Source organism: Mandrillus leucophaeus, unplaced genomic scaffold, assembly GCF_000951045.1.
Source record: "Mandrillus leucophaeus isolate KB7577 unplaced genomic scaffold, Mleu.le_1.0 Scaffold256, whole genome shotgun sequence".
Taxonomy (NCBI): Eukaryota; Metazoa; Chordata; class Mammalia; order Primates; family Cercopithecidae; genus Mandrillus; species Mandrillus leucophaeus.
This window is the reverse complement of record NW_012102654.1, coordinates 2,297,683-2,322,826: the sequence shown is the minus strand read 5'-3', so window position 1 is coordinate 2,322,826 and position 25,144 is coordinate 2,297,683. Positions and strand designations below refer to the sequence as shown.

General features: G+C 47.2%; 1 protein-coding gene across 1 annotated transcript in view; it reads left to right on the top strand.

Annotated features, from left to right (window-relative positions):
- Positions 1–17,633, top strand: part of SCARA5 (scavenger receptor class A, member 5) — a 139,688-nt gene extending 122,055 nt beyond the window's left edge. The window contains exons 8-9 of the mRNA XM_011983884.1: positions 7,897–8,094; positions 15,429–17,633. Of these exons, the coding sequence (XP_011839274.1) occupies positions 7,897–8,094; positions 15,429–15,565 (335 nt within the window). The 3' untranslated portion in view covers positions 15,566–17,633. The remainder of the gene's footprint in view (positions 1–7,896; positions 8,095–15,428) is intronic.
- The last annotated feature ends 7,511 nt before the right edge of the window (positions 17,634–25,144 follow it).

Genomic DNA, 25,144 nt, shown 5'->3' with positions numbered 1-25,144 from the left:
CAGCAGGGAAAAGAGGAACAGAGATGAACCCTGTGGACATCTGGGTGTCTCTGCTATGGGGGCAGGGGTGGGCATTACAAGAAAAAGCTCTGCCAAAGCCTTGTGGGATGGGGATTGGAACAAGCTGTCAAGAACAGCCTCCCCTTGTTTTTAGTAAGGAACAGCTCTTGGTGTTTCCCTTAAGCTTGGGTTTCCCTGCCAAGTGATGCTATGTACCGGTGCCATTCCTGCACAGAGCTGGTGAGGACCAGCCTTGTAGCCAGTACCATCCTCTCAACTTGCAAACCGCAAAGGCATGGGTGGGCAGACCCCAGTCTGCAGGTTAGGGATTCAGAACAAGAGGAAAAGCATGATCATCTCTTTTCCTCTTGCACCTAACGCCCTCACCTAAGGGATGCAAATCAGATATCCACACAGGAGTGGTATGGGGCAGGGTTTTCTTCCGGGGTGCTGATCCTCATTGCACAGGAAGGATTTTCAAGGGCTCAATGCGGTGTAATGCCAAGGAGGAGGTGAAGGGGCCTTGTAGTCATTGAAGGGCAGTTACAAGGGGACGTGGCTGCAACCTCAAAAGCCTGGGGTTCCATTGCTCATCATCAGCTCTCTTGCCCTTTGCTCTCTATCTGGAGCATCTGCTCTTGCTTTGGAGCCTAGGAGTGTCTGAATTTCCCACAATCAAGAATCCCTGTCTCCCATTTTCCTCCACTGCCATGTGCAGAGAGAGGCATCTCCCTGACTCCAGTAGCCCCGTTCCCCCTGCAGGGACCCTCTTGTGGGGCATCTGAGAAGGAAGCTCCCTGGACTGACAGGAAGAGTCTTGGGGAAGTCACGGACCAGGCTGAGGCTGTCTGTCAGTCACTGTGTCTGATTAAGTGGGGGCTGACACATTGTGGGGCAAGAGCATTTCCCAGTGGCGGTTGGTTGCTTGATGGGAAAGCTTTGACCTGGGGCAGAAACTGCTGGGAAAAAGCAGAGTTTAAACCCTCTGCCCACAGAAACCCAAACCTCTTAAATCATGACGTCCTTCTCAGGCTAGAGGGTAGTCGCTGCTGGAGGGCATTGGTGATTCCCCAAGTGTGTTGCTGGAGGTGACCTCATTGCTCAGCTCTGGGAAAGGCTCCTGGCTGCCTGCCGGCCTCCCCTATACCTCTTCAGGGACAAAGGAGGCCAGAGACACGAGTTTCTGAATTTAGACTCCAAGTTCCTGAATCGGGGCAGCCTACATCATAAGCAAGTCAAACCCCAGCCTGTGGTTTCCCAGAGAGGTGGTCACAGAGTTGAGATTTTGTGGGTGGGGAGAAAAGGATGCAAAATCCACAGCTTGGGGCCATGCTCTGTGAAGTGGAGCTAGAACAAAATGTGACCTCTGAATTTGGGTGAGTCCAGGGGAGAAGGTGTGGCTTTCAGATTTGTGTTGACCGTGCTGGGGCAGGCAGCATCTGTCGACCCTGTGGGCAGGCGGCCCTCCACCATGGGGGGAAGCCCTGGGTCTGGGGGTCTGGGGACAGGTGGTGAGGAGCAGGCCTCCGTGCTTGATGAACTGACACTGGGGTCTGGGTGGAGTGGTGCCTTGTCCAGCCTCACCCACGTGCTCTCTAGTTCTTTTTCTCCCTTGAGGGCACTTTTCAGTTCCTGAGATCAATGTGGTCCCTACTGAGGAGACCATGAGGAGCCCTGCAGGCCATGACTTTGCTTGGTGCATGGTGAGCATGGGCCATGGACCAGAGACATCCTTGAAATTGATGCTATGCGTCCCATAATTATGGTTATCATATGTTTTCAATTTTTTGAAGGTGTCTTGTTTCCAAATATTCTTCTGTCACTTCCATATACATTGAGACCTCTTGGAAATTTCAGTATTTCAGCATCCAAATGACATTTTCCAGACTTCCCCTTGCAACCACCATGATCATTTGACAGCCATGTCCCCATTCTCTCACTTGAGATGTACAGTCATTGTAATAGCCTGAGCTCCAGGTCCAGAATCCAGAGCCATCTCAAGTAGAGAAGGCAGCAAGTGTGTGATTAGAAGTGTTGTGATGTAATAAAGAGGATGCTGAAGATTTGGGGCCCTGATGGTGGATTCTCCATTCAGGTTGCCACCAAAACCCTGGACTCTGGGGAGCCATGCCCTCCAGACAGCACCTGCCCATCTGGGTCTGTATTAATGAGTATTAATGTATTAGTCCATTCATGCACACCTTCCCTTTGCACAGGCTGGGCATCTCAGTGCACTGGGCCCTGTACCAGGTCATGTGATCCTCAGAAGGCTCACAGTGTCCTAAGAAAGTAAATAGCAGTAGCCAATTATGATACAAAGCTATAAGCATGCACCTAGCAGGGGCCCTGTTGGGTGTGGGGACCAGGAAAGGAGAAGAGGCATCTAAGCTGAGATCTAAAAGACAAGGAAAGCTTAGGCCAGAGTATAGAAAGGGGTTTTCCGAGGTGAGGGAGTCCATGTCCTTCCTCAGCTCATTCAGGTCTCCATTCAAGACCTTCCTTCTCTACCCATCCAAAATGGCACCTGCTCTCACTCCTCACTCTGCACCCTCTTCCTTGTTCACTTGTCCAAGATAGTACCTGCCCTCTCAGTCCCTCCCTTGTCCACCTGTCCGAGATGGTGGCTGCCCTCGCTCTCATTTCCTTCCTTGTCCACTTGGACAAGATGGTGCCTGCCCTCTCTCTCATTCCCTACCTCCTCCACTCCGCCAAGAAGGTGCCTGCCGTTACTCTCCACTCCTTTGTTCACTTGCCCACAATAGTTCCTGCCTCACTCTGTACTTCCTTCCTGTGCTTCTGTTCCCATCTATGCTCTTATCACCGCTTGGCTATGATTATGGTTCTGTTTTTGTTGACTAGCTGTATTGCCAGACTCTCCCTAGAATGTCAGCTCCATGAGGGCAGGGACTCTGTTCATGGGCATATCCATAGCTGTCTAATAGACTCTTAGTCACTTACTTGGCTAAACAAGTAGGTGCACAAAGTGAGTTCAGGCTGGCCAGAACAGAGAGGCTAAGTCAGGGAGGCTCCAACCGTCTGCCTTGGCTGCCTAGTCACACCCAGACTCTTCTTGTTGTTTTGACCCCACACGTGACCTCTGCCTGGCCTGCTCTGGGACTCACAGCATCCTCCTGCCACTTCTTGCCCTACTTGCTGACTCCACACTGTGGCTTCTGTTGTAGGCCCCCTGGTGCAGCCAGAGGTGAGGCAAGTCTGTGAGAAACCAGAGCTGACAGCCTGGCCTCAGCCAACCCAGGGCCAAGCCCCCACACAGCAGCCAGGTCCCCCTTGGTGCTGCTGGCTGCAGGTTAGCCTGTCCTTACCGCTCCCAGGGAGTTTCTTGGTGTCAGACCCAGCCTCTGAATTCCAGCTCCTCTCCATGTTTTTCTTCTCCAGGATCTCTCTTCTCTCATGCGGCCTCAGCCTGTTTGGGGACAGCCTGTATGAGTTTGTATTTGCAGTCTGTACGGAGAGAACGGTCACCTGGCCAGGGATGCAGGATCCACAGCAAATACATCCAATATCGAGAGGAGGCATCGCTGGTGCTCTCGCTGTAGTCTTTAGCATCCTTCCTGGGACTGGGGTCGCTTCCTGGTGGCTTCTTTGGTGCCTCTGCAGAATTTTCTAGGGTTTTCTTGGCCCAGGCATGTGGCCAGTTCTGAGTTCTCTCCTTTCTCATGGGGCACAGATGTCAATTCTGCCATCTCCTTCAGGACCTATGAAGGTCTTTGCCAAATCACAGTCATTAAAAGGACGCTCCTTCCAGCCCACTTGGCCAAATAAAAGATAAAGGAAAAACAAAAGTCCAAGAGTGCCGCGTTTATTGGTAGCAGGGCTTGAGTAGGTTTGTTATTTTCTCTGGTAGTTCACATAGGATTTTCCTGCATTGTGTCACCCACTTGTCACTGGGTTCCAGTACAATGTCCATCCCCACCCACATGACACCAGTGGTTTCTGGCTTTAAAAAGAGATGACCTTGATTTCTTCTCTGACCTTGGATTACTGAGGGTTGGAGCTAGAAGGAACCTTGCTGATGGATCGTCTAATCCAAATGCCAGTCCACAGCCCACGAACCAATTATCTCTGAATTATTTGGGACACTTGGAAAAACATAGATCCCTCACTGTTGCCACCAAGATTCTCTTTCAGTAGGTCTGGATTGGCTGTGGAATCTGGTGTTCCTAATGATCTTGAAAAGACCCACTGATCGCTCCAGTATCTTATCAAGTGAGGACGCTCAGGTCAGGTGCCAGCAGGGGAAATAGCCCCCAAGAGTAGTGGGGCAGGCAGGATGGTGAAAAGGATATGGGAAGACGCATCAGGAAACCCAAGCTGTGATCCCAGCTCTGGCACTGACCATGTGTATTGCCCTGAGACCATGGCTTCCCAGCCAAACCCTGGCTTTGTGATGATCCAAAGGCTTCTTTCAGTTGCTCTGGTGTTCTTTGAGTCACCAACATTTCCCCTTGGAGAACAAATGCATTGTAATGCTCAGAAATGACTTTCTACTCCATTCTGCAAACTTTGATTTTTCATTTCCTCCAGCCAGGCTGTGTGCTAAGCACTGAGTTTAGAGATCAATGTGGCAGGGGCTCAGCCCTCAGAGAAGGGGGAAGAGACCCGCATTGCTGATGCTTCCATGGGCCAGGAGTGTGCCCAGAGCCCTTTAACTTTGTTGCGTTGTGTTTGCATGACAGTCCTGCAGTGTGGATGTTGTTCCCATGTCGCAAGTTGGGGAAATGCCCTTAGAGAGGTTGTGAGGCTAACTTAAAGTCATTCAGGTTGAAAGGGTCTACTATGTGCCAGGTGCTATTCTGAGCTCTTCACATCTATTGCCATGTTTCATTGATTCTGTGACACACATTTACATATCTGTGAAATCAGGAAGCATCTGGCACTTGACATAATTTGCCACCTACACCAGAGTTTTTTCCTTCTTAGTGGCATATAAAACAGTGAGGTGCCCGTTACAACAGGTGGCATCTCAGATTTGATGAACCAATGTGTCTCACAGTTGCAGATAGTAAGTGGCAGAACCAAAATTCACAACTGGCTCTCTCTGGCTTAAAGCACTTTCACACTCACAACCTAGTGGGAAAGTGAACATGAACGACCAAATCAGGGCTAAGACATTTCCCGGGACACAGCAAGGCTACCTGCCCACAAAGCCTTAACCATCCTTGGCTTCCTATTTCTCCTACACCCTCCTCCCTGGCAGGCAAGGCTGCTAGTCACCGGGTCTCAAACAGTGGAGATAAATCTGGTAATCACACTCCTTGATATTTACCCAGATGAGCTGAAACTGACATCCACATGAAAACCTGCACATGGATATTTACAGCAGCTTTATTCATCCAGGCAAAAACTTTGAAGCAACCAAGATGTTTTTCAGTAGGTAAATGGATGAGTAAACTATGGTGCACATAGAAAATGAAATATCATTCAGTTCTAAAAAGAAAGGAGCTATCAAGCCACGAAAAGACATGAAGGAACCTTCCATGAAGGTTCACTCACTTATTACTAAGTGAAAGATGCCAATCTGAAAAGGCTGCATACTGTATGATTCCAACTATGACATTCTGGAAAAGGCAAAACTATGGAGACAGTAAAAAGATCAGTGGTTGCCAGAGGTAGGGAGGAGGGAGACATGAATAGTCCCACTGAATAGGTGGAGCACAGGAGACTTTTAGGGCAGTGAAAAGATTCCGTATGATATCGTAATGGCGAATACACGTTTTTATACATTTGTCCAAACCCATCACATGCACAGCACCACGAGTGAACCCAAATGTAAACTGTGGACTCTGGGTGATGATGATGCATCAGTGTAGGTTCATTGAGTGTAACAAATGCACCACTCTCGGGGGATGTTGATATTGGGGGAGGCTGTGTGTAGGGGGAGGGGTGGTGTATACAGGAATTTTCTGTACCTTTCAATCAATTTTTCTGTGAACCTAAAACTACTCTTTAAAAAAGGCTATTTTATTTTATTGTTTATTATTCCAACTTTTATTTTGAATTCAGGGGGTTCCTGTGCCGGTTTGTTACCTGGGTATATTGCGTGATCCTGAAGCTTGGAGTATAGATGATCCTGTCACCCAGGTAGTGAGCATAGTGCCCAGTAGTTAGTTTTTCAACCCTTACCCCTCTTCTACCCTCCCCCATCTTGTATTCCTGCCCCCACCCCTGTGTTTAGCTCCCACTTAAAAGTGAGAATATGAGGTATTGGTGTTCTGTTCCTGTGTTAATTCATTTAGGATAACAGCCTCCAGCTGCATCCATGTTGCTGCATAGGACATTATTTTGTTCTTTTTTATGGCTGCATAGTATTCTATGGTGTATATGTACCACATTTTCTTTATTCAATCCACTGCTGATGGGCACTTAGCTTGATTCCATGCCTTTGCTATTGTGAATAGTTCTGCAATGAACTTATGAGTGTATGTGTCTTTTTGGTAGAATGGCTTATTTTCCTTCAGATGTATACCCAGTAATGGGATTGTTGTGTCAAATGATAGTTCTAAGTTCTTTGAGAAATCTCCAAATTGCTTTCCACAGTGGCTGAACTAATTTACATTCCCACCAACAGTATAAGCATTCCCTTTTCTCCACAGGCTCATCAGCATCTGTTGTTTTTTGACTTTTTAATAATAGCCATTCTGACTGGTATGAGACAGTATCTCATCGTCGTTTTGAGTTGCATTTCTCTGATGATTAGTGATGATGAGCATTTTTTCATGTTTGTTGGCTGCTTGTATATCTTCTTTTGAGAAATATCTGTTCATGTCTCCTGCCCACTTTTTTTTTTTTTTTTCTGAGACAGGGTCTTCCTTTGTCATGCATGCTGGAGTGCAGTGGCACAAACATGGCTCACTCAGCCTTAACCTCCCAGGCTTAAGTGATCCTCCCACCTCAGCCTCCCGAGTAGCTAGGACCACAGGCATGGGCTACTGTGCCTGGCTAATTTATTATTATTTTGTAGAGACAGGGTTTCCCCATGCTGCCCAGTCTGAGGCTGGTCTTGAAGCCCTAGCCTCAAGTGATCCTCCTGCCTTGGTCTCCGAACGCGCTGGGATTATAAGTATAAGCTACCAAGCCTGGCCCCTCCTTTGCCCACTTTCTGATGGGGTTATTTGTTTTTTGCTTGTTGAATTAAGTTCCTTATAGATTCCAGATATTAGACCTTTGTTGGATGCATAGTTTGCAAATAGTATTTTCTCCCATTCTGTAGGCTGTCTGTTCACTTTGTTGATAGTTTTTTGGGTTTTTTTTCCTCCTGTACAGAAGCTCTTTAGTTTAATTAGGTCCCACTTGTCCACTTGTCAATTTTGGTTTTTGTTGCACTTGCTTTTGAGGACTTAATCATAAATTCTTTTTCAAGGCCAATGTCCAGAATAATGTTTCCCAGGTTTTCTTCTAGGATCCTTACAGTTTGAGGTCTTAAATTTAAATCTTTAATCCATCTTGACTTATATGATTTTGTATAAGGTGAAAGGTAAGGGTCCAGTTTTATTCTTCTGCATACGGCTAGCCAACTATCCCAGCGCCATTTATTAAATAGGGAGTCCTTTCCCCACTGCTTATTTTTTCAACTTTGTCGAAGATCAGATGGCTGTAGGTGTGTAGCTTTATTTCTGGGCTATTTTGTTCCATTGGTCTGTGTGTCTGTTTTTGTATCAGCACCGTACTGTTAAAAAGCTTTTTTTTTTTTTAGGTGGAGAGAAGGCTGGCAAAGGGCAGGCGAGGCACAGGGAGATTTGGGGGCTGAAGTCTTGATATAGCTGGGCCCCAGCCCTCTCTTCCTCCTACCCAGGGATATGGGGAGTCACAGAAGGCCCCTGGGGGCGGGTCCTGGTGTGTCCAGAGCTGGGTAGTGACAGTCGGCTGCTCTGGCAGGTGGCGTGGAGGCCCCGATGATGATCCGTCTGGTGAACGGTTCAGGCCCGCACGAGGGCCGCGTGGAAGTGTACCACGACCGGCGCTGGGGCACCGTGTGTGACGACGGCTGGGACAAGAAGGACGGAGATGTGGTGTGCCGCATGCTCGGCTTTCGCGGCGTGGAGGAGGTGTACCGCACAGCTCGATTCGGGCAAGGTAAGGCGCTCTGAGGGTAAAGGACATGGGAGAGGGCCTGCACATCCTAGGACTGGGCCCCCCTCCAAAGCCGGAGTCCCTTCCACTGCAATTCTGCAAGGTCCCCAGCCTCTCCCCGAATGCTTGCTGCAATGAGAACTCACTGCTCTGCCCCAGGCAACCACCTCCGGTGGTCATCAGACAGTTCTGATGATTAGAACATTCTTCCTTTCCCTGAATCTAAGTCCGGTCTCCTGGTGGTGTCCCATACCAGCCTTCCCCAGTCCTATGTCCCAGGCACAGCTGCTGTGGTCTCTCTCCCCCTGGCTAGCTCCTCAGACCTTTATAACTTGTTCTCATGGCTCTGTTATGCTTTTATCATTAACACTGATATGATACTCACTCTGTGCCAGGCTATGTTCTCAACATGTAACAAATATTCACCCATTTCATCTTTACAGCACTATGAAGTATACAGGTATCATTGCTGTTTTTCTTTTTTCTTTCTTTTTTTGAGGAGGGGAACAGGATCTAGTTTGGAGTGCAATGGTGCAGTCATGGCTCACTGCAGCCTTGATCACCCGGGCTCAAGCGATCCTCCTACCTCAGCCTCCTGACTAGCTGGGACTACTGACCATCCTCAGCTAACTTTTTACTTTTAATAGAGATGAGGTCTCACTATGTTGCCCAGACTGGTCTCAAACTCTTGGGCTCAAGCAGTCCACCCACCTTCGCCTCCCAAAGTGCTGGGATTACAGGCATGAGCCACCGTGCGCAGCCATCCCAGTTTTTCAAATGAGGAAATAAAAACACAGAGAGGTTGAGTGACTTGCCCAAGGTCACACAGCTAGCAAATGTCAGACCCAGAATTTAGACTCAAGCAGGTATCTTAGGAGTCTGTATTTGAACCACTCTGCTGAGCTGTCTCTGCCTCTCTGAGTCTTTTCTTCTCCAGGTGAAAATCCTCAGTATTCATCTTGTCCCCATATGACAAGATTTGGAAAGCCTTCATCATTTTGGTTGCTTTCCTTTTGACATGCTGAAGCACATTGACCTTCCTACAGATGGCACAACAGACTCTGAGGAAGGGGCACAGACCCTTCTTAGGTAGATGGCTGATTCGAACCCTGCATTCGTTTCCTGATGGAAAGAATCAGAGACTCTTGTGTTGACGCACAACTAAAACAATGGTCCCACGTGCACAAACCTGGTACTCCCCACACTCATTCAGTAGTGAGCTGTCCCTCAACGGCGTGTCCTGACCCTGTCGCTTCTGCACTCTGGGTCTTGGTGTCCTGTCTGTAACCAAAGGGCCTGCGGGCTCTGGGATGGGTCTCCCAGCCTGGGCCCCCTGGGATTTAAGATGCTGCTGCTCACCTGTGGAGAAGACCAGATGGGTGTGGGGAGGAATTGGGGCTGATCCTCTCACACCCAGTTACCAGGCGCCCTGGTGACCCGCGGACGGCAGCCCGCTGACGGCAGGGCTCCCCACGCCACGGAGCAGAGCCCGGCGTACCTGCTGTCTTGCCTGAGGTCATCGCTGTCCAACCCGCTGTGCTAAATGGCTACAGGGACCCATGGCACAGGGAGAGGGGAGAAAGTGGCATGTCCCTTCCAGATGGGGACTCAGAGCCAGGTCATATCCAGACTGGAGGTGGAAGCTTGCATTCTTCCCGCCACCTTTCTCTTCATCCCCACCAGGGGTTGCTGCAGTTCTTGGTCCAAATCTCATCCCATAGATCTCATAGGTAATTGACTGAAAGTGACCCTTGGTGAAATCTGTCAAGCCAGCTGGCAGGGAGTGCAGTCTTAAGGGCCAGAATTTGCTGGGCGAGTTCAAAGGGGTCTGGTACCACGAAGGGCAGCCCACCAGGAAAGAATACTGTTCTCCCACCTAAGGCTGGGGGCTGGATTCCGGCTGGTTTTGGCTAAGGAAAACCACCGCTGTTGTTAGGTAGAATAGGAACAGTCCTCAAATTCCCATTTCGAACTCCAAAGAAGGCTTCCTCCTAATAAGTGACAGTAAAACCTTTTGAGGAAAAACATTATAAATTATTTTCAAGGAGTCAGAATAGGTAGTTTGAAGATCACAGGTCATGTTAGCCTGACTCTGCCAGTTGGTGAAAAGGCAGTGGGTGGGCTTAGAGTGCCAGACCAGCGATCCTGTAGACTTTGTGGCTTCTTTCACTCCCCTGATCTCTGTTCCTCCTGACACATGTGGGGAAGCTCTAAGCTTGCCACTTGATTCTTTAAACTGGTCGATGGGAAGCTGGACTTGGTTTCACGAATGCCCTATTTTTTGCACCATTATTTCCCTATCACGGTGCCCTAATGGGTCTCAGGTGCTATTCAAGACCTTGGCTGATTGCAGGCCAGGTGTCACTAGTGGTATACAGGGGGCCGTAGGGGCCTGGGCAGGGGAGGGCTGGCATAACTGAGGCTTTCTGCCAGCACAGACTCCACCCATGTTCTCCTCCTCCTCTCTACAAGCAGTTTCCAGGCACCTGCCATAGACCAGGCTAGCTACAGGGCTGAGGGGCAGAGCTGACCAAGCCCAGCCCTGGCCACAGCACGAGTAGTGTAGAGGGGGATTCTAAACCAAGTGCCAAGGGTTCTAATGCTGTTGTAGCCATGGGACCGAGAGGAGGGAAGGCTGTCACCCCTGGCGGCAGGCAGAGCCACCCTGCCAGCATCCTACCCACTGGTGCCCCAACCCCACTCCCAGCTCGTCCGCTGTTGAGCCTGAAGGAGCCTCCCAGGTCTCTCTCACTCTGTCTCCTAGCCTTCTTCTCACGCCCCTCCTTCCTGTCAGTTTCCTCTCCCCAGCACCCCCAACGCCCCACCTCCACTGCCCTTGGGTTCTGCACACTCTCTCTGGAGGCTGCCTCCACACCTGGAGCTGCAGTCACCCCCAGCTCTTCCCTCTGTCATAGTGCTCAGTGGAGCTCCAGACCCGGGTGTCCAGTGACCTTCCTGACAGCTGCACAACCCCATGGGCTCCTCCAACAGCAGCTGTCACAATTGCACACATCTCCTTCCCACCAGATCCTGTGCATCACTCATCACCATCACCAGAGCCATCCTACCAGTCAGACCCCATCCCAGCCAGAACCATGGCCACCTCTTCCCTGTCACCACTCCCTCTCCCCGCATCAGGTTGGTCCCAAAGTCCTGCAGATCCCACCAGTATTCACCCCTCTGGCGTTCCTTGAACCTGTCCCCACCTCGTCATTCTTGCTGTCCTCCCCTTAGGAGATTAGCAGGTAGAGCAGTGGTTAGCGCCCCAGCCCTGGAATCAAACCACCCACGTCAGAATCCCGGATCTGCCACTTGTAGCTGGAGACCTTGACGAGATTCCGTACCCTCTCTAAGCTTCAGTTTTTCCGCTGTTGAAGAATTACCATAAATGCTAAAGGAGTTCCTGCATGTCAAGCAGTTAGCACGCACAGGCTCCGTTGTGCACACTTATCTACAGGTGTGGGGTGGAGATGGGGGCAGTAGAGGCTGTAATCCTCCAGGAGCCACTCCTCACGGCCACCACACCTGCAGGCTAGCTCCTGTGACCTTCCTTCTTGTGGATGCTGGGGATCTTTCTTTCTTTTTTTCTCTTTTTAAGAGATGAGGTCTCCCTCTGTCACCCATGGAGTGCACCCTCTGGAGTGCAGTGGTGCAGTCATAGCTTGCTGCAGCCTCGACTTCCCAGGCTCAAGCAATCCTCCTGCCTCAGCCTTCAGAGTAGCTGGGACCACGGGCGCATGCCACTACGCCAAGCTAATTATTTCATTTTATTATTTTGGAGAAATGGGGTCTTGCTATATTGCCCAGGCTGGTCTCAAACTGTTAGGGATCTTTCTAAAATGAGTGCCTGGTCACCTCACTCCCTGCCTGGATCCTCAAAGGATTTTTATCGCTCTCAGAATCAAGCTAGGTTTCCCTAGCTCAGCACCCAAGGATCTTCTTCATCCGCCTCCTGCCCAACCCATACCTCTCCACACTGGCTCCTTCCATGCTCCCTCACCCCCAAGATGGGAATAACCCTCCTCTATGCTCCCATCACATTTTTCTCTATCACAGCACTTCTTATACTCTCCTGATCCCTGCGATATATGGAAACATCTTGAGGGCTTCACCTTTATAGTTCCAAATCCCAAAACTACCTGGGGCATAAGAGGAGCTGGATACATGTGGAAGGGAAGAAAGGAAGGAGGGAGAGAAGGTAGGAAGAAAGGGAGGGAGGAGTGAAGGAAGGAAGGGAGGCAGGGAGGAACAGAGGGAGGGAAGAAGGAAGAATGAAGGGAGCGAGGAAGGAAGAATAGAAGGAAGGAAGGAATTCCAGTGCCTGCCAAACCTGAGTCCTCCGTGTCTCCAAGCTCTGACAGTTCTCCCAGGGGTCTGGCACCATAAAATTTCTCCTGGACAGGGCATAGTAATCAGATTTTCTGTTTGCATGGAGGAAGCCAAGGAAAGACCCAAATGGGAGGGCCTTGAAGATGTTCTAAATTTTAAATTGGTCCAGGAGGTGTTGGAGTGATGCAAATGGAGAGGTGGAAGGGTGATGACTGGAGGGAGGCCCGGGAGGCCGCGGAAGGGAGTGTGACCTAGCGCAGCTGGGAGCATCTCCCAGGGAGACAGACAGTTGGAAAAGGAGGTGAGGATGGGTGCACATCAGATAGATTGTAGGTGGGAACAGGCAGACAAAATTAGGAGTGTTCACTTCTAATTATAGCATTATTACCTCCTCTTGTCCTTTTATCTAAGATAAGATTCAAATATTGGGAAATAGCTTTAGTGCAAGGATCAGCCAACATTTTCCATAAAGTGCTGGATAGCAAATATTTTAAGCTTTGTGGGCCAGGTGGTCTCTGTCACAGCTACTCAGTTCTGCAGTTGGAGTGGGAAAACAACCTTAGCCAATATGCAATCAAATGGATGGGGCTGTGTTCCAATACTACTTTATTTATAAAAGCAGGCATTGGCCAGACCTGGCTCATGGTTTGCCGTGCCCTGGCTGAGTGTTACGGGCTGTGCACTGTGGCTGTATGAGGAGAAAAGACTGCACTGGCCGAACATGAGAGGCCAGATCAGGGCCTCTTCCCCTCAATAGTTACATACTTAGAGATGTCACTCAGTCTTTCTGGGGCCTCAGTTTCCCTCTCTTAAATACCTGTTAAATAGCCCTCCTGCCTTCTATGTGTGAGGTACAGATGGAAGCCTGTAGGATTCAGCGTAACTTTTTCCTACTATGAATAAATAAACACATAGAAGCTCGAACGTTAGCTCCATAAGGCAGAAATCCTTTGCATCTGTTGTTTTGTCTTTCTTTCTGTTCATCAGAATGGTACTGAGCACACAGAGGACTCAATAATTTGGTTTTTTGTTTGTTTGTTTGTTTTGTCTTTGAAACTGAGTCTTGCTCTGTCACCCAAGCTGGAGTACAGTGGCATGATCTCGGCTCGCTGTAACCTCCGCCTCACAGGTTCAAGTGATTCTCCTGCCTCAGCCTCCTGTGTAGCGGAGATTGCAGGTATGTGCCACCACGCCCACCCAATTTTTGTGTTTTTAGTAGAGACAGGATTTTGTCATGTTGACCAGGCTGGTCTTGAACTCCTGATCTCAACGATCTGTCCTCCTCAGCCTCCCAAAGTGCTGGGATTACAGGCGTGAGCCACGGCACCTGGCCAAGAGTCTGCTTTTCTGTGTGTGTGTGTGTGTGTGTGTGTGTGTGCGCGCGCGCGCGCGCAACAAGGCTGTTTATTTCACCTGGGTGCAGGCAGGCTAAGTCCGAAAAGAGAGTCAGCACAGGGAGATGGGGTGGGGCTGTTTTATAGGATTTGGGTGGGTAGTGGAAAATTACAGTCAAAGGGGGTTGTTCTCTGGCGGGCAGGGGCAGGGGTCACAAGGTGCTCAGTGGGGGAGCTTGTGAGCCAGGAGAAGGAATTTCACAAGGTAATGTCATCAGTTAAGGCAGGAACAGACCATTTTCACTTCTTTTGTGATTCTTCAGTTACTTCAGGCCATCTGGATGTATACGTACAGGTCACAGGGGATATGATGGCTTAGCTTGGGCTCAGAGGCTTGACATTCCTGTCTTCTTACATTAATAAGAAAAATAACATAAAATAGTGTTGAAGTGTTGGGGCAGCAAAAATTTTGGGGGATGGTATGGAAAGATAATGGGCGATGTTTCTCAGGGCTGCTTCGAGCGGGGTTAGGGGCAGTGTGGGAACCTAGAGTGGGAGAGATTAAGGTGAAGGAAGATTTTGTGTGTCTGCTTTTCTAACAAGCTCTCCGGTGATGTTGACAGCACTGGTCCTCAGACTGCACCTTGAGTAATCAGCTATCAGTTCTAAAGCTCAAGCAATGATTGGTACTCAGAGCCGACGGGAGTTCTAGCCTCTGCCTGGTGGTGGGAGGAGCAGAGAGGGTTTGCTGGCAAATTCCTCTGGGAATGATCCCCCGCAGTGTTGATGTCACTGCAGATATGCACTGCTCCTCCCTCGATGACCCTGTTCCCATTGTATGGGTCCTCCCATGACTGGACGTGAGCCAGAACCCCTGGTGAAACACCAGCTAGAGTTTCAAGATCCTATATATGCATTTGGGCTGGGTCACCTTGGAACTGTTCTTTATTTGTTAGTCTTTATTTGCTTTGGGTGTGACTAATCCCACAGAGCCCTGGAGCTTGCAGCCCTTTCCTGGGTAATTTGCAAACCGATGTGTCTTCCAGGAGACGTTTAATCTGAAAATCATTCTCTGCCTCAAAGGGCTTATTGTGTAAGAGCCACAGCTATCCAGGCCAGGAAGAGGCTCTGGAGAAGAGACAACATCCAAGGAGGTGGTGGAAGGGGCCTCTCCTCCCTGCTCCAGCCCCGGATTCACTGCATGGCAATCCCTTGACAACAGGGGCTGAAAATGTCTACATCACAAAAATATGTTCAAGCCACTTAGTTCATGTGTTAGAACCAAACAACAGGGGAGTGGTTTAAATGTTCTCTTGACATTCTTTGTAAAGGGATTTTACCCATGTACTTCGAGAGTCAATGACAGAGTTTAAGACTTTAATAGTCAGTCCTGACAATTCCACTAAAAAGGAGAGGTTGTCCGGCTCCTGACACATAGCCGATATTCATAGCTACTACCATCATCACCATCAATTATTGTGATTCTGCCCTCAAGAAACTAATCCCAGAAAATAAGTATGAGGTCTTGTGGGGAGGTGGAGAGGGCAGCTGGAAGCCCCTAGATTTGAGTGTGCAGCAGAGCCAAGTCAAGGGCAGACACAGTCATGCTCTCTCTCTTCTCCTTCTTGCCCTCCTGTGTATCTGCTTAGAAGCTGTGTTTCCCTGTCTCCACAGGCACTGGGAGGATCTGGATGGATGACGTCGCCTGCAAGGGCACAGAGGAAACTATCTTCCGCTGCAGCTTCTCCAAATGGGGGGTAACAAACTGTGGGCATGCTGAAGATGCCAGTGTGACATGCAACAGACACTGAAAGTGGGCAGAGCCCAAGCTCGGGGTCCCGCACAGAGCATCCTTCCTGCATCCCTGGGGTGGGGCACGGCTCAGGGCCACCCTGACCATGCCTCGGCCACAACCCATCCAGCACTCCCAGTCCTCACACCTGCATCCCAGGACCGTGGGGGCCAGTCGTCATTTTCCTCTTGAACATGTGCTCCAAAGTGTAACTCTGGGACCTACTGCCCGTCTCTGTCTTCCGCCAGGTTCCTGCATGAGGAGCCCTGGTCAACTGGATCACCACTTTGCCCAGCCTCTGAACACCATGCACCAGGCCTCAATATCCCAGTTCCCTTTGGCCTTTTAGTTACAGGTGAATGCTGAGAATGTGTCAGAGACAAGTGCAGCAGCAGGGATGGGTGGTAGTACAGATCATTTACTCTTCAGACGATTCCCAAACCTCCATTAGTCCAAGAGTTTCAACATCTTCCTCCCCAGCAAGAGGCAATGTCAAGTGATGAATTTCCCCCCTTTACTCTGCCTCTGCTCCCCATTTGCTAGTTTGAGGAAGTGACATAGAGGAGAAGCCATCTGTAGGGGCAAGAGGGAAATGCAAGTCACCTGCAGGAATCCAGCTAGATTTGGAGAAGGGAATGAGACTAACATTGAATTACTACCATGGCAGGCTAAATAGTATCTTGGGTGCTAAATTTATGTATCCACTTAGCTGCATTGGTCCAGGGCATGTGAGTCTGGATACGACCTTACCTCCAGGTAGCACTTAACTGGTCCATTCACCTAGCCTGCAAGTCAGAAGACAGAATGACTGAGACCATGTTCCCACCTGAACTTATGGTCTTTACTTGGCCTGAGCAAAAAGCTTGTGTACAGTAACTAGAAAGTGTGGCATGTAACTAGAAAGTTGCATACTTCAGAACCTCCAGGGTGTGAGTGCAAGGTCAAACATGATTGGCTTCCAGGCCGACCGTCAGTGTAGGAGGAAAGCTGATGTGGAGGGTGACATGGGGGCTGCCCACGTTAAACCTGAGTCCAGTGCTCCGGCATTGGGCAGTCACGGTTAAAGCCAAGTCATGTGTGTCTCAGCTGTTTGGAGGTGATGATTTTGCATCTTCCAAGCCTCTTCAGGTGTGAATCTGTGGTCAGGAAAACACAAGTCCTAATGGAAACCCTACAGGTGGAAGGAAATGAAGATTCCCTATAACCTCTGGGGGTGGGGAGTAGGAATAAGGGGCCTTGGGCCTCCACAAATCTGCAATCTGCAGCCTCCTCCTAGAGATAGGGAGATCATGCTCTGCTTTTTACATGAGGAGCAGAACTGGGCCATACATGTGTTCGAGAACTAGGGGAGCTACCTAGTAGCAAGTGAGTATAGACCCACCGCACCTTGGGGGAATCTCAAACTTATAGGCCTCAGATACACGATCACCTGTCATATCAGGTGAGCACTGGCCTGCTTGGGGAGAGACCTGGGCCCCTCCAGCTATAGGATCAGCAACACTCCTGGCTGACAACTAAGTCAATGTGGCCCTAGGTCATTCTTGCTTCCAATATGCTTGCTACTCCTTAAATGTCCTAATGATGAGAAACTCTCCTTCTGACCAATTGCTATGTTTACATAACACGCATGTAGTCATGCATCCCTTGCCAGAGCCAATATATGTATGCATATATAAACATAGCACTTTTTACTACATAGTTCAGCACATTGCAAGGTTTGCATTTAAATTAAAAACAAAAAAACAAAACAAAAAAAAAACTAAAGATAAAAGATGCCACACTGAACAAACTAAATTCCCAACCCGGTTCTGGCAAAGAATCCAGTTATCGCTTCCATGAAGACGCACATACTCTCTTACTTGGTCTTTTCATTAGGGAAAATATAAGTCTTGTTTTACATCAAATAAAAACAATGTTAAAAACTGTGTGAACCTTAAAAATGGAAGTCTACTAGTTTACATACCTACTTCAGAGAACATGGAAATGACCATGGGCCTGCATTTCAGGGACTAAAGGAAATTAGGCCTAGCCTAAAATACATCAGACCTTTTGTAAGAAAGAATTTCAATAAAGCAAAAACATGTCACTAACAAGCTTTCCATGACATACATTCCTTCTCCTGAAAACCTGGTGAGTGTGGGGAGGGCTGGTGAAATTGGATGATATGATCATTTTTCAGTGGGGATTGGTAGTGTCGGCAGCTTATAGGAAAAGTCACCCTAATACTTCTGGATGATAACACGGTCTTGTCCAAGAACAACAAGGAACGTGATGGCTCAAGCCTTATTTGGTAACCAAAGGAAGTGGGTCCCAAGCAACAGAACAATCACCAAGGCCCATCTTACAAGAAAACTGCTTTTCATTCAATAGAGAAAAGAACACCTGTCTGTTTCCTTCACACATCTCCAGAGTCCTCAGTTGGGGGTGTGCTTCCCTCCGGAGTTCCAGAAGATCGTCCAGAGTTAGGTACTGGGTCTGTGAAGTCACTGGCCCCATCGTCTAAGGATAGGCAGGAATTCCAGGTACAGGACCTGAACACTGTGTGCGGATGGCCCAGGTCACTGCATAGTCCTGGTCACATGCTTGAAGTGGCACCTCTGGGAATAATGTGCTGAGATTGCTACATGATAATTTGCTAAGTCAACAGAGAAAAGTTGACTTTCTGGAAATCCACAAAGGAAATACCCTTTTCTTTCTCCTCTAAAAGTCCTGGTGGTGCCCCCACCCTCCCAAGTCTTTATGGTTCCTGTCATGTGTGTCCATGTGAAGAGACCCCCAAACAGGCTCTGTGTGAGCAATAAAGCTTTTTAATCACCTGGGTGTAGGCGGGCTGAGTCCGAAAAGAGAGTCAGCGAAGGGAGAAAAGGGTGGGGCCGTTTTATAGGATTTGGGTAGGTAAAGGAAAATTATAGTCAAAGGGGGGTTCTCTGGCGGGCGCGAGTGGGGGTCACAAGGTGCTCAGTGGGGGAGCTTTTTGAGCCAGGATGAGCCAGGAAAAGGAATTTCACAAGGTAATGTCATCACTTAAGGCAAGGACCGGCCATTTTCACTTCTTTTGTGGTGGAATGTCATCAGTTAAGGCAGGGGCAGGGCATTTTCACTTCTTTTGTGATTCTTCAGTTACTTCAGGCCATCTGGGATACGTGCAAGTCACAGGGGATGCGATGGCTTGGTTTGAGCTCAGAGGCCGGACATTTCCCATTCTGTAAACAGGTTACATGGAGAAGAGCAGTGATACCTTTTTCCGCCCTCTTTAATATCTAAAAGACACGACGACTGACTGTCTTGAGTGCCTGATTTGGGGCTTACGTGTGTCATAGTTAAATGCACCCACTCTTGTGCCCTGGACATGTCTCTAAGGAGATACCACTTTGTCACCCATGGGAACCCTAGAGTCTCTTCAGTGACATTGTGTGATGATAGTCATTCTTTATTTTATTTTATTTTATTTTTTTGAGACAGGGTCTTGACCTGTCGCCCAGGCTGGAGTGCAGTGGCTGAATCTCAGCTCACTGCAACCTCCGCCTCCTGGATTCAAGCGATTCACATGCCTCAGCCTCCTGAGCAGTTGGAATTACAGGTGCATGCCACCACACCCGGCTAATTTTTGTATTTTTAGTAGAGATGGGGTTTCACCATGTTGGCCAGGCTAGTCTCGAACTCCTGGCCTCAGGTGATCTGCCCCCCTCAGCCTCCCAAACTGCTGGGATTACAGGCGTGAGCCACTGCGCCTGGCTTTTTTTTTTTTTTTTCTTTTTTTGAGAAAGGGGCTCCCTCTGTCTCCCAAGCTAGAGTGCAGTGGCGTGATCTTGGCTCACTGTAACCTCTGCCTCCTGGGTTCAAGTAATTCATGTGCCTCAGCTTCCCAAATAGTTGGGATTATAGGCATGAGCCACCATGCCCAGCTAATTTTTGTATTTTTAGTGGAGCCGGTGTTTTGCCATGTTGGCCACACTGGTCTTGAATGCCTTACCTCAAGTGACCTACCCACCTTGGCCTTCCAAAGTGCTGGAATTACAGGAGTGAGCCACTGCGCCCGGCCCAACAGTTAATCTAACATTTCTATAAAATGTCAAATGTGTAAGTCACTTGTCTTCTTAGAATAGCTCTTCTTTAGCCCTCTGGAGAGCACGCCTTGCCTTAACCCTTTTCCTCTCCTTACCCCAACCTGTAGCTTTTTAGAGCTGAGGGGATTCCTGACTGACCGGAGCTTTGTTATTTATTCCTCTCCACCATCTTCCCCAACTAGAACAGGCTAAAGAGCCCTCAGGAAGAAGGACTTTCTGTACCCTGGGTAATTTTTCCTCTCTGACTGAGGGAACTTGAGTGGCTCCCTGGAGAGAAATGTATGCACTTTTCTGGAACTTTCTCTGTGTAGTTTCCTTCTCTCAGAGACTGTGCCCTGCAAATTCTAGCTGCCACGGCCTCCTGTCACCAGTCTTGTCCCCTCACTTCAGCAAGATTGCCTGGCTCTGGGCTCCCCTCCCTGTGCCACCCATTATCCCTTGTCTGAAATGATCAGTTGCAAGTATTTCATGCTGTTTTCTGATTATGACAGAAGGAGGGCAATTCTGGTAATGAGTACCCTTTCGTGGCCAAAAGCTGAAGTCTTCCCTGTGGGTACTTTCTGGTTGAAGAGAATCATAAGGCAATGGCCTGGACATGGAAACAGGTATGTGAAATGTATCCAAGGACACTAGAGAAAAGATGTTAAATAGACATATGAAAGGTGTGATATCCCATGATATCTCTTCTTTTGGTCTTTTCATTTGAGAAAACAGAAGTCTTGTTTTACATCAAATAAAAATAATGTTAAGTGTTTGAAAGGTGTAAAAAGACCTATATCAAACATCTCAAGGTGAAACTATGATGTCTGGGTTGAAAAATATATTGGTTGGTATTAACAGCAGATTCGAGGCACAGAAGAAAGGATTAGGGAGCTTGAAGAAACAATAGTTCAAAATGAAACACACAGAAAAAAAACTGGAAAAAACTTAGTAGAACATCAGTGAATTGTGGAAAAACCTCAAGTGGCAAGTATATGTATAATTGGAGCCCGTGAAACAGAGGAGGTCAGAAAAAAATATTTTAAGTAATGGCTGAACTTTTCTTAAATTTGGTGAAATCCGTAGACCCATAGATCCACGGAACTCAACCCTGAGCACAAGAAAAATGATGAAATTCTACATGAAGTGACGTTATAACTAAATTGCTTGAAACCACTGATAAAAAAAATCTTAAAAACCAGAGTTGGGGAAAACATTATGTAGAGGGGTGCAAAGATAACAATAACAACAGATGTCTCTTTGGGGAAAAAATACAAGCTAAAAGACAGTTGTGACATTTTTAAATCACAGAGAGAGAAAAAAAACTGTCAACCTAGAATTCTTAACCTAGTAAATATATCTTTCAACCACAAAGGTGAAATATAGTTTTTTCAGACGTGTAAGAGCTGAAAGAATTCATTACCAGCACACCTGCAGGCACTACAAGAAACATGTTGTTTGTTTAATTTGTCACTGACAAAGCTCAGATGCACTACAAAAAATATGAAAGGAAATCCTTCATGCAGAAGCATAATGATACTAGATGGGAATATGGAACTACACCAAGATCAACAGCACTGGAAATGGTCACTACATGGGTAAATAGAACCAATATTTTTTTGGCATTTAAATCTCTTTGAAAAATAATAAATTGGCCCAAGCCAAAGTAATAACAATATCTTGTATTGGAAAGGATGTGGAGCAACTGGAACTTTCATACATGGCTGGTAGGAATGTAAAATGATACAACTACTTTGGAAAACAATTTGGCAATTTTCTTAAAGAGTTAAACATATACCTACCATACAGCTCGGCCACTGCAATACTAGGTATTTACACCCAAGAGAAATGAAAGCAGGTGTTCACACAAAGGCTTGTATACAGATGTTCAGATAAAGCTGTAACAAGAATGGGACAACGTAAACATTCACCAGCAGGTGAATGAACAGACAAATTGTGCCATATCCATACAACAGGCAGAATCATGGATGAACAAAGACAAAAGTTGGAACTTTAAAAAGACAAATGATATTGACAGACCTGAAGCAAAACTGATCAAAAAAGAAAAACAGAAGACACAAATTAAAAGTAGCAGGAATATAAATGAGGATAAAGTAGAGGCATTGCAGAGAAGAAAAAGAAAATTAAGATAGTATTGTAAATAACTTTTTGGGAGGCCAAGGTGGGCAGATCACTTGAGATCAGTAGTTCAAGACCAGCCTGGCCAATATGGTGAAACCCTGTCTCTACTAAAACTAGAAAAATTAGCCAGGTGTGGTGCATGTCTGTAATCCCAGCTACTTGAGAGGCTGAGGCAGGAGAATTGCTTGAACCCAGGAGGCAGAGGTTGCAGTGAGCTGAGATCATGCCACTGCACTGCAGCCTGGGGGAAAAGAGTGAAAATCCATCTAAAAAAAAAATATATATATATATATATAAAACTTGATGCCAATGTATTTGTTGGGAAAATTTAAACTACAAATATATTTTAAATATCAAAACAGAATCAAGAAAAAAAACTTGAATAGTGCAATAACACATAAGGAAATAGACTCTGTAATTAAAAATTTTCCCACAAAGAAAACACTAGGATCAGATGCTTTAAAAGGTAAGCTCTAGCATACATTCAATAAATAGAACATCTAAATCTTGAGATCCAGGAGATTGCCCTCCCCTCTTCTGCCATGTGAGGGCACAGTAAGCAGGCACCATTTATGAGTCAGGAAGCGGCCCTCACCAGACAATGAATCTGCCAGCACCTTGATCTTGGACTTCCCAGCCCCCAGACCTGTGAGAAATAAATTTCCATTGTTGATAAACCACCTAGTCTCTGGTAGCTTGTTATGGCAGCCCCAAACGACTGAGACACTAGGTATTTAATGTTTGAGAAAAGAAGGAAGATCCAAAAGGGGAAAGAAACATCCTCTCCTTTCTGTACTAGAGAGACAGAAAAGAGAATTTATATGGTGGGAAGGGGGCTAGGCATTACAGGGATGGACAGAGGGAAGGGGGTATTGACTTTGCATTCTGAGGAAATATCCCTATCCTGTGGTATTTTGAATTATTACTTTTAAAGTTCATTTTTTTCCCAGTAGCCTCTTTCTAATCACAGAGGGAAATCTTCTTTGGAAATTATAATATCTGATTGGTTATTGCTGGTAAATTGCACTGCTGGAAAAAATATTACCAGATAAAAATGTTAAATCCCCAAATAAAACATCTCAGCAGTGGGTAACTACACCTTGATGTCATTCATTGAGCGGAAACTTTATTACAATTAGTGGAGGCCGTTTAGTAAAATAGAAAGATTTATGGAATATAGAATTAGAAGACCTGGATTCAAGCCTTAGTTCCACAACCTACTGGATAAACCTTGGGCTGCAGCAGCATCATTATAAATGGAGGTATTCAATGTATCTTGTGTTATGAAGATTTTTTAAAAAGTGAAACAGTGTTTTACAAATTCTAAAGCATTATACAAAGAATATTACTTGTATAACAACAGGGAATACATTGGCCTTTGGTTTATTGGAGAGGTGGTCATTAGAATTTTAAATTATAGGGAATTGATCAACAATAAAATAGAATACAAATGCCTTGATAAATAAATACATTATAGAACCAAAATAAATTACGCTTCATTCCATCACATAGATCAGCCACAGATTTACATGGATTTGCAAGGAAACATGGGATTTTTGCTTTTTTTTTTTTTTTTTTTTGAGACAGAGTCTCGCTCTGTCGCCCAGGCTGGAGTGCAGTGGCCGGATCTCAGCTCACTGCAAGCTCCGCCTCCCGGGTTCACGCCCTTCTCCTGCCTCAGCCTCCCGAGTAGCTGGGACTACAGGCGCCCGCCACCTCGCCCGGCTGGTTTTTTGTATTTTTTTAGTAGATACGGTGTTTCACCGTGTTAGCCAGGATGGTCTCGATCCCCTGACTTCGTGATCCGCCCGTCTCGGCCTCCCAAAGTGCTGGGATTACAGGCTTGAGCCACCGCGCCCGGCCAATAGGGAGTAAATTAAGCGGAATAGGGAGTAAATTAAGTCGGGGGTGGCGGGGGCGGGAGGGAAAAAAAGCTGTGTCCTTCCCTCCCTCTTCAAAAGACCGCCATCGGCTCTCTCCTGACCTCTGCAGGTTGATGAGAGAAAGACAACTGTAAGCTTTAGGGAAAAAATGCAGGATGTTTAGGGCCAAGGGCAACTGGATTTCTAAAGCCGTCTTATATGAGTTGTGCTTGTATGAGTCTTCTAAATCTTATATGCACATTGTTGAAACGCAGATCCTCATTCAGCAGGTCTGGGGTGGGGCCCAAGATTCTGCATTCCTAATAAACTCTCAGTGATGCTGCAAGGCTGCTGTCCATACCCACGTGTTGAGTAGCAAGGCTCAAAGGGACTTTCAGGGCATTGAATGCCAGAGGTGGAAAGGGCGTTAGAAGTGCTCAATCTCCCTTTTTGCAGGTGAAGAAACAGAGCAGAGAGAGCAGGCAGGCACCACCACAAATGTATAGAACATGAGAAATTTCATTTTCCTAAGCCTGGTTTCCTTGTTGGTAATATCTAAATATGTGAGCTTGGAAAGTCTTTCAAAGGGTAGCAGAATATAGCACTTCAAAATATACCACTTTGACATAAGAATTATTTTGAGCTGAAGGCAATTGAGAGGAAGCAAATACAAGGAAAGCTCTCTGCCCTCCCTGCTATGCCTAAAAGCAGGACGTAAATTTGCAAAGGTGCCCCTCCTCCCTGCTCCACCAGGAAAGACTAAGTTGATCCCTGGAGATGACTTTTGACTCTTAACAGCCTGAAGACCACACAAGGGGAATCCACATAACAAACTCTATTAACTAGCCTGCATCTATATTTGACTTGCCATAATTTGCCACCCCTAGAGACTCAGGATCCTTCTCCCCTGTCTTGTCACATTTTTTTTTTTAGATGAAATTTCGCTGTTACCCAGGCTGGAGAGGGATGGCGGGATCTCAGCTCACTGTAATCCCCATGTCCCGGGTTCAAGCAATCCTCCTGCCTCAGCCTCCCAAGTAGCTGGGATTACAGGCACGCACCACCACACCCAACTAATTTTTGTATTTTCAGTAGAGACGGGGATTTCACCATGTTGGCCAGGCTGGTCTTGAACTCCTGACTCAGATGATCCGCCTGCATCAGCTTCTCAAAGTGCTGGGATTACAGGCATGAGCCACCGTGCCTGGCCCTTTTCACTTTTCTAAAAATGTATTGTTCTTTGTTAAAGATGCCATATAAGCAGGAGTTCTAAGCTACCTCTTTGAGAGTTACTCTTTCCCTGAGTTTTCTCCCATGCACATATGAGATATGTGTGTTAATAAACTTCTCTTCATTTTTCTCTTACTAATCTGTCTTTTGTTACAGGGGTTCCAGCCAAGAACTTAGAAGAGTAGAGAGGGGAAATTATTTTTTCCTCCCCTGCAGTTTCCAGCTGTACTATTTAATGATGCCATCACTTGCCCAGAGCCACACTGCTAGACAGATCAGTGCAGGACAAGCCTTTGCCTCCTCAAATGATTAGGTTGA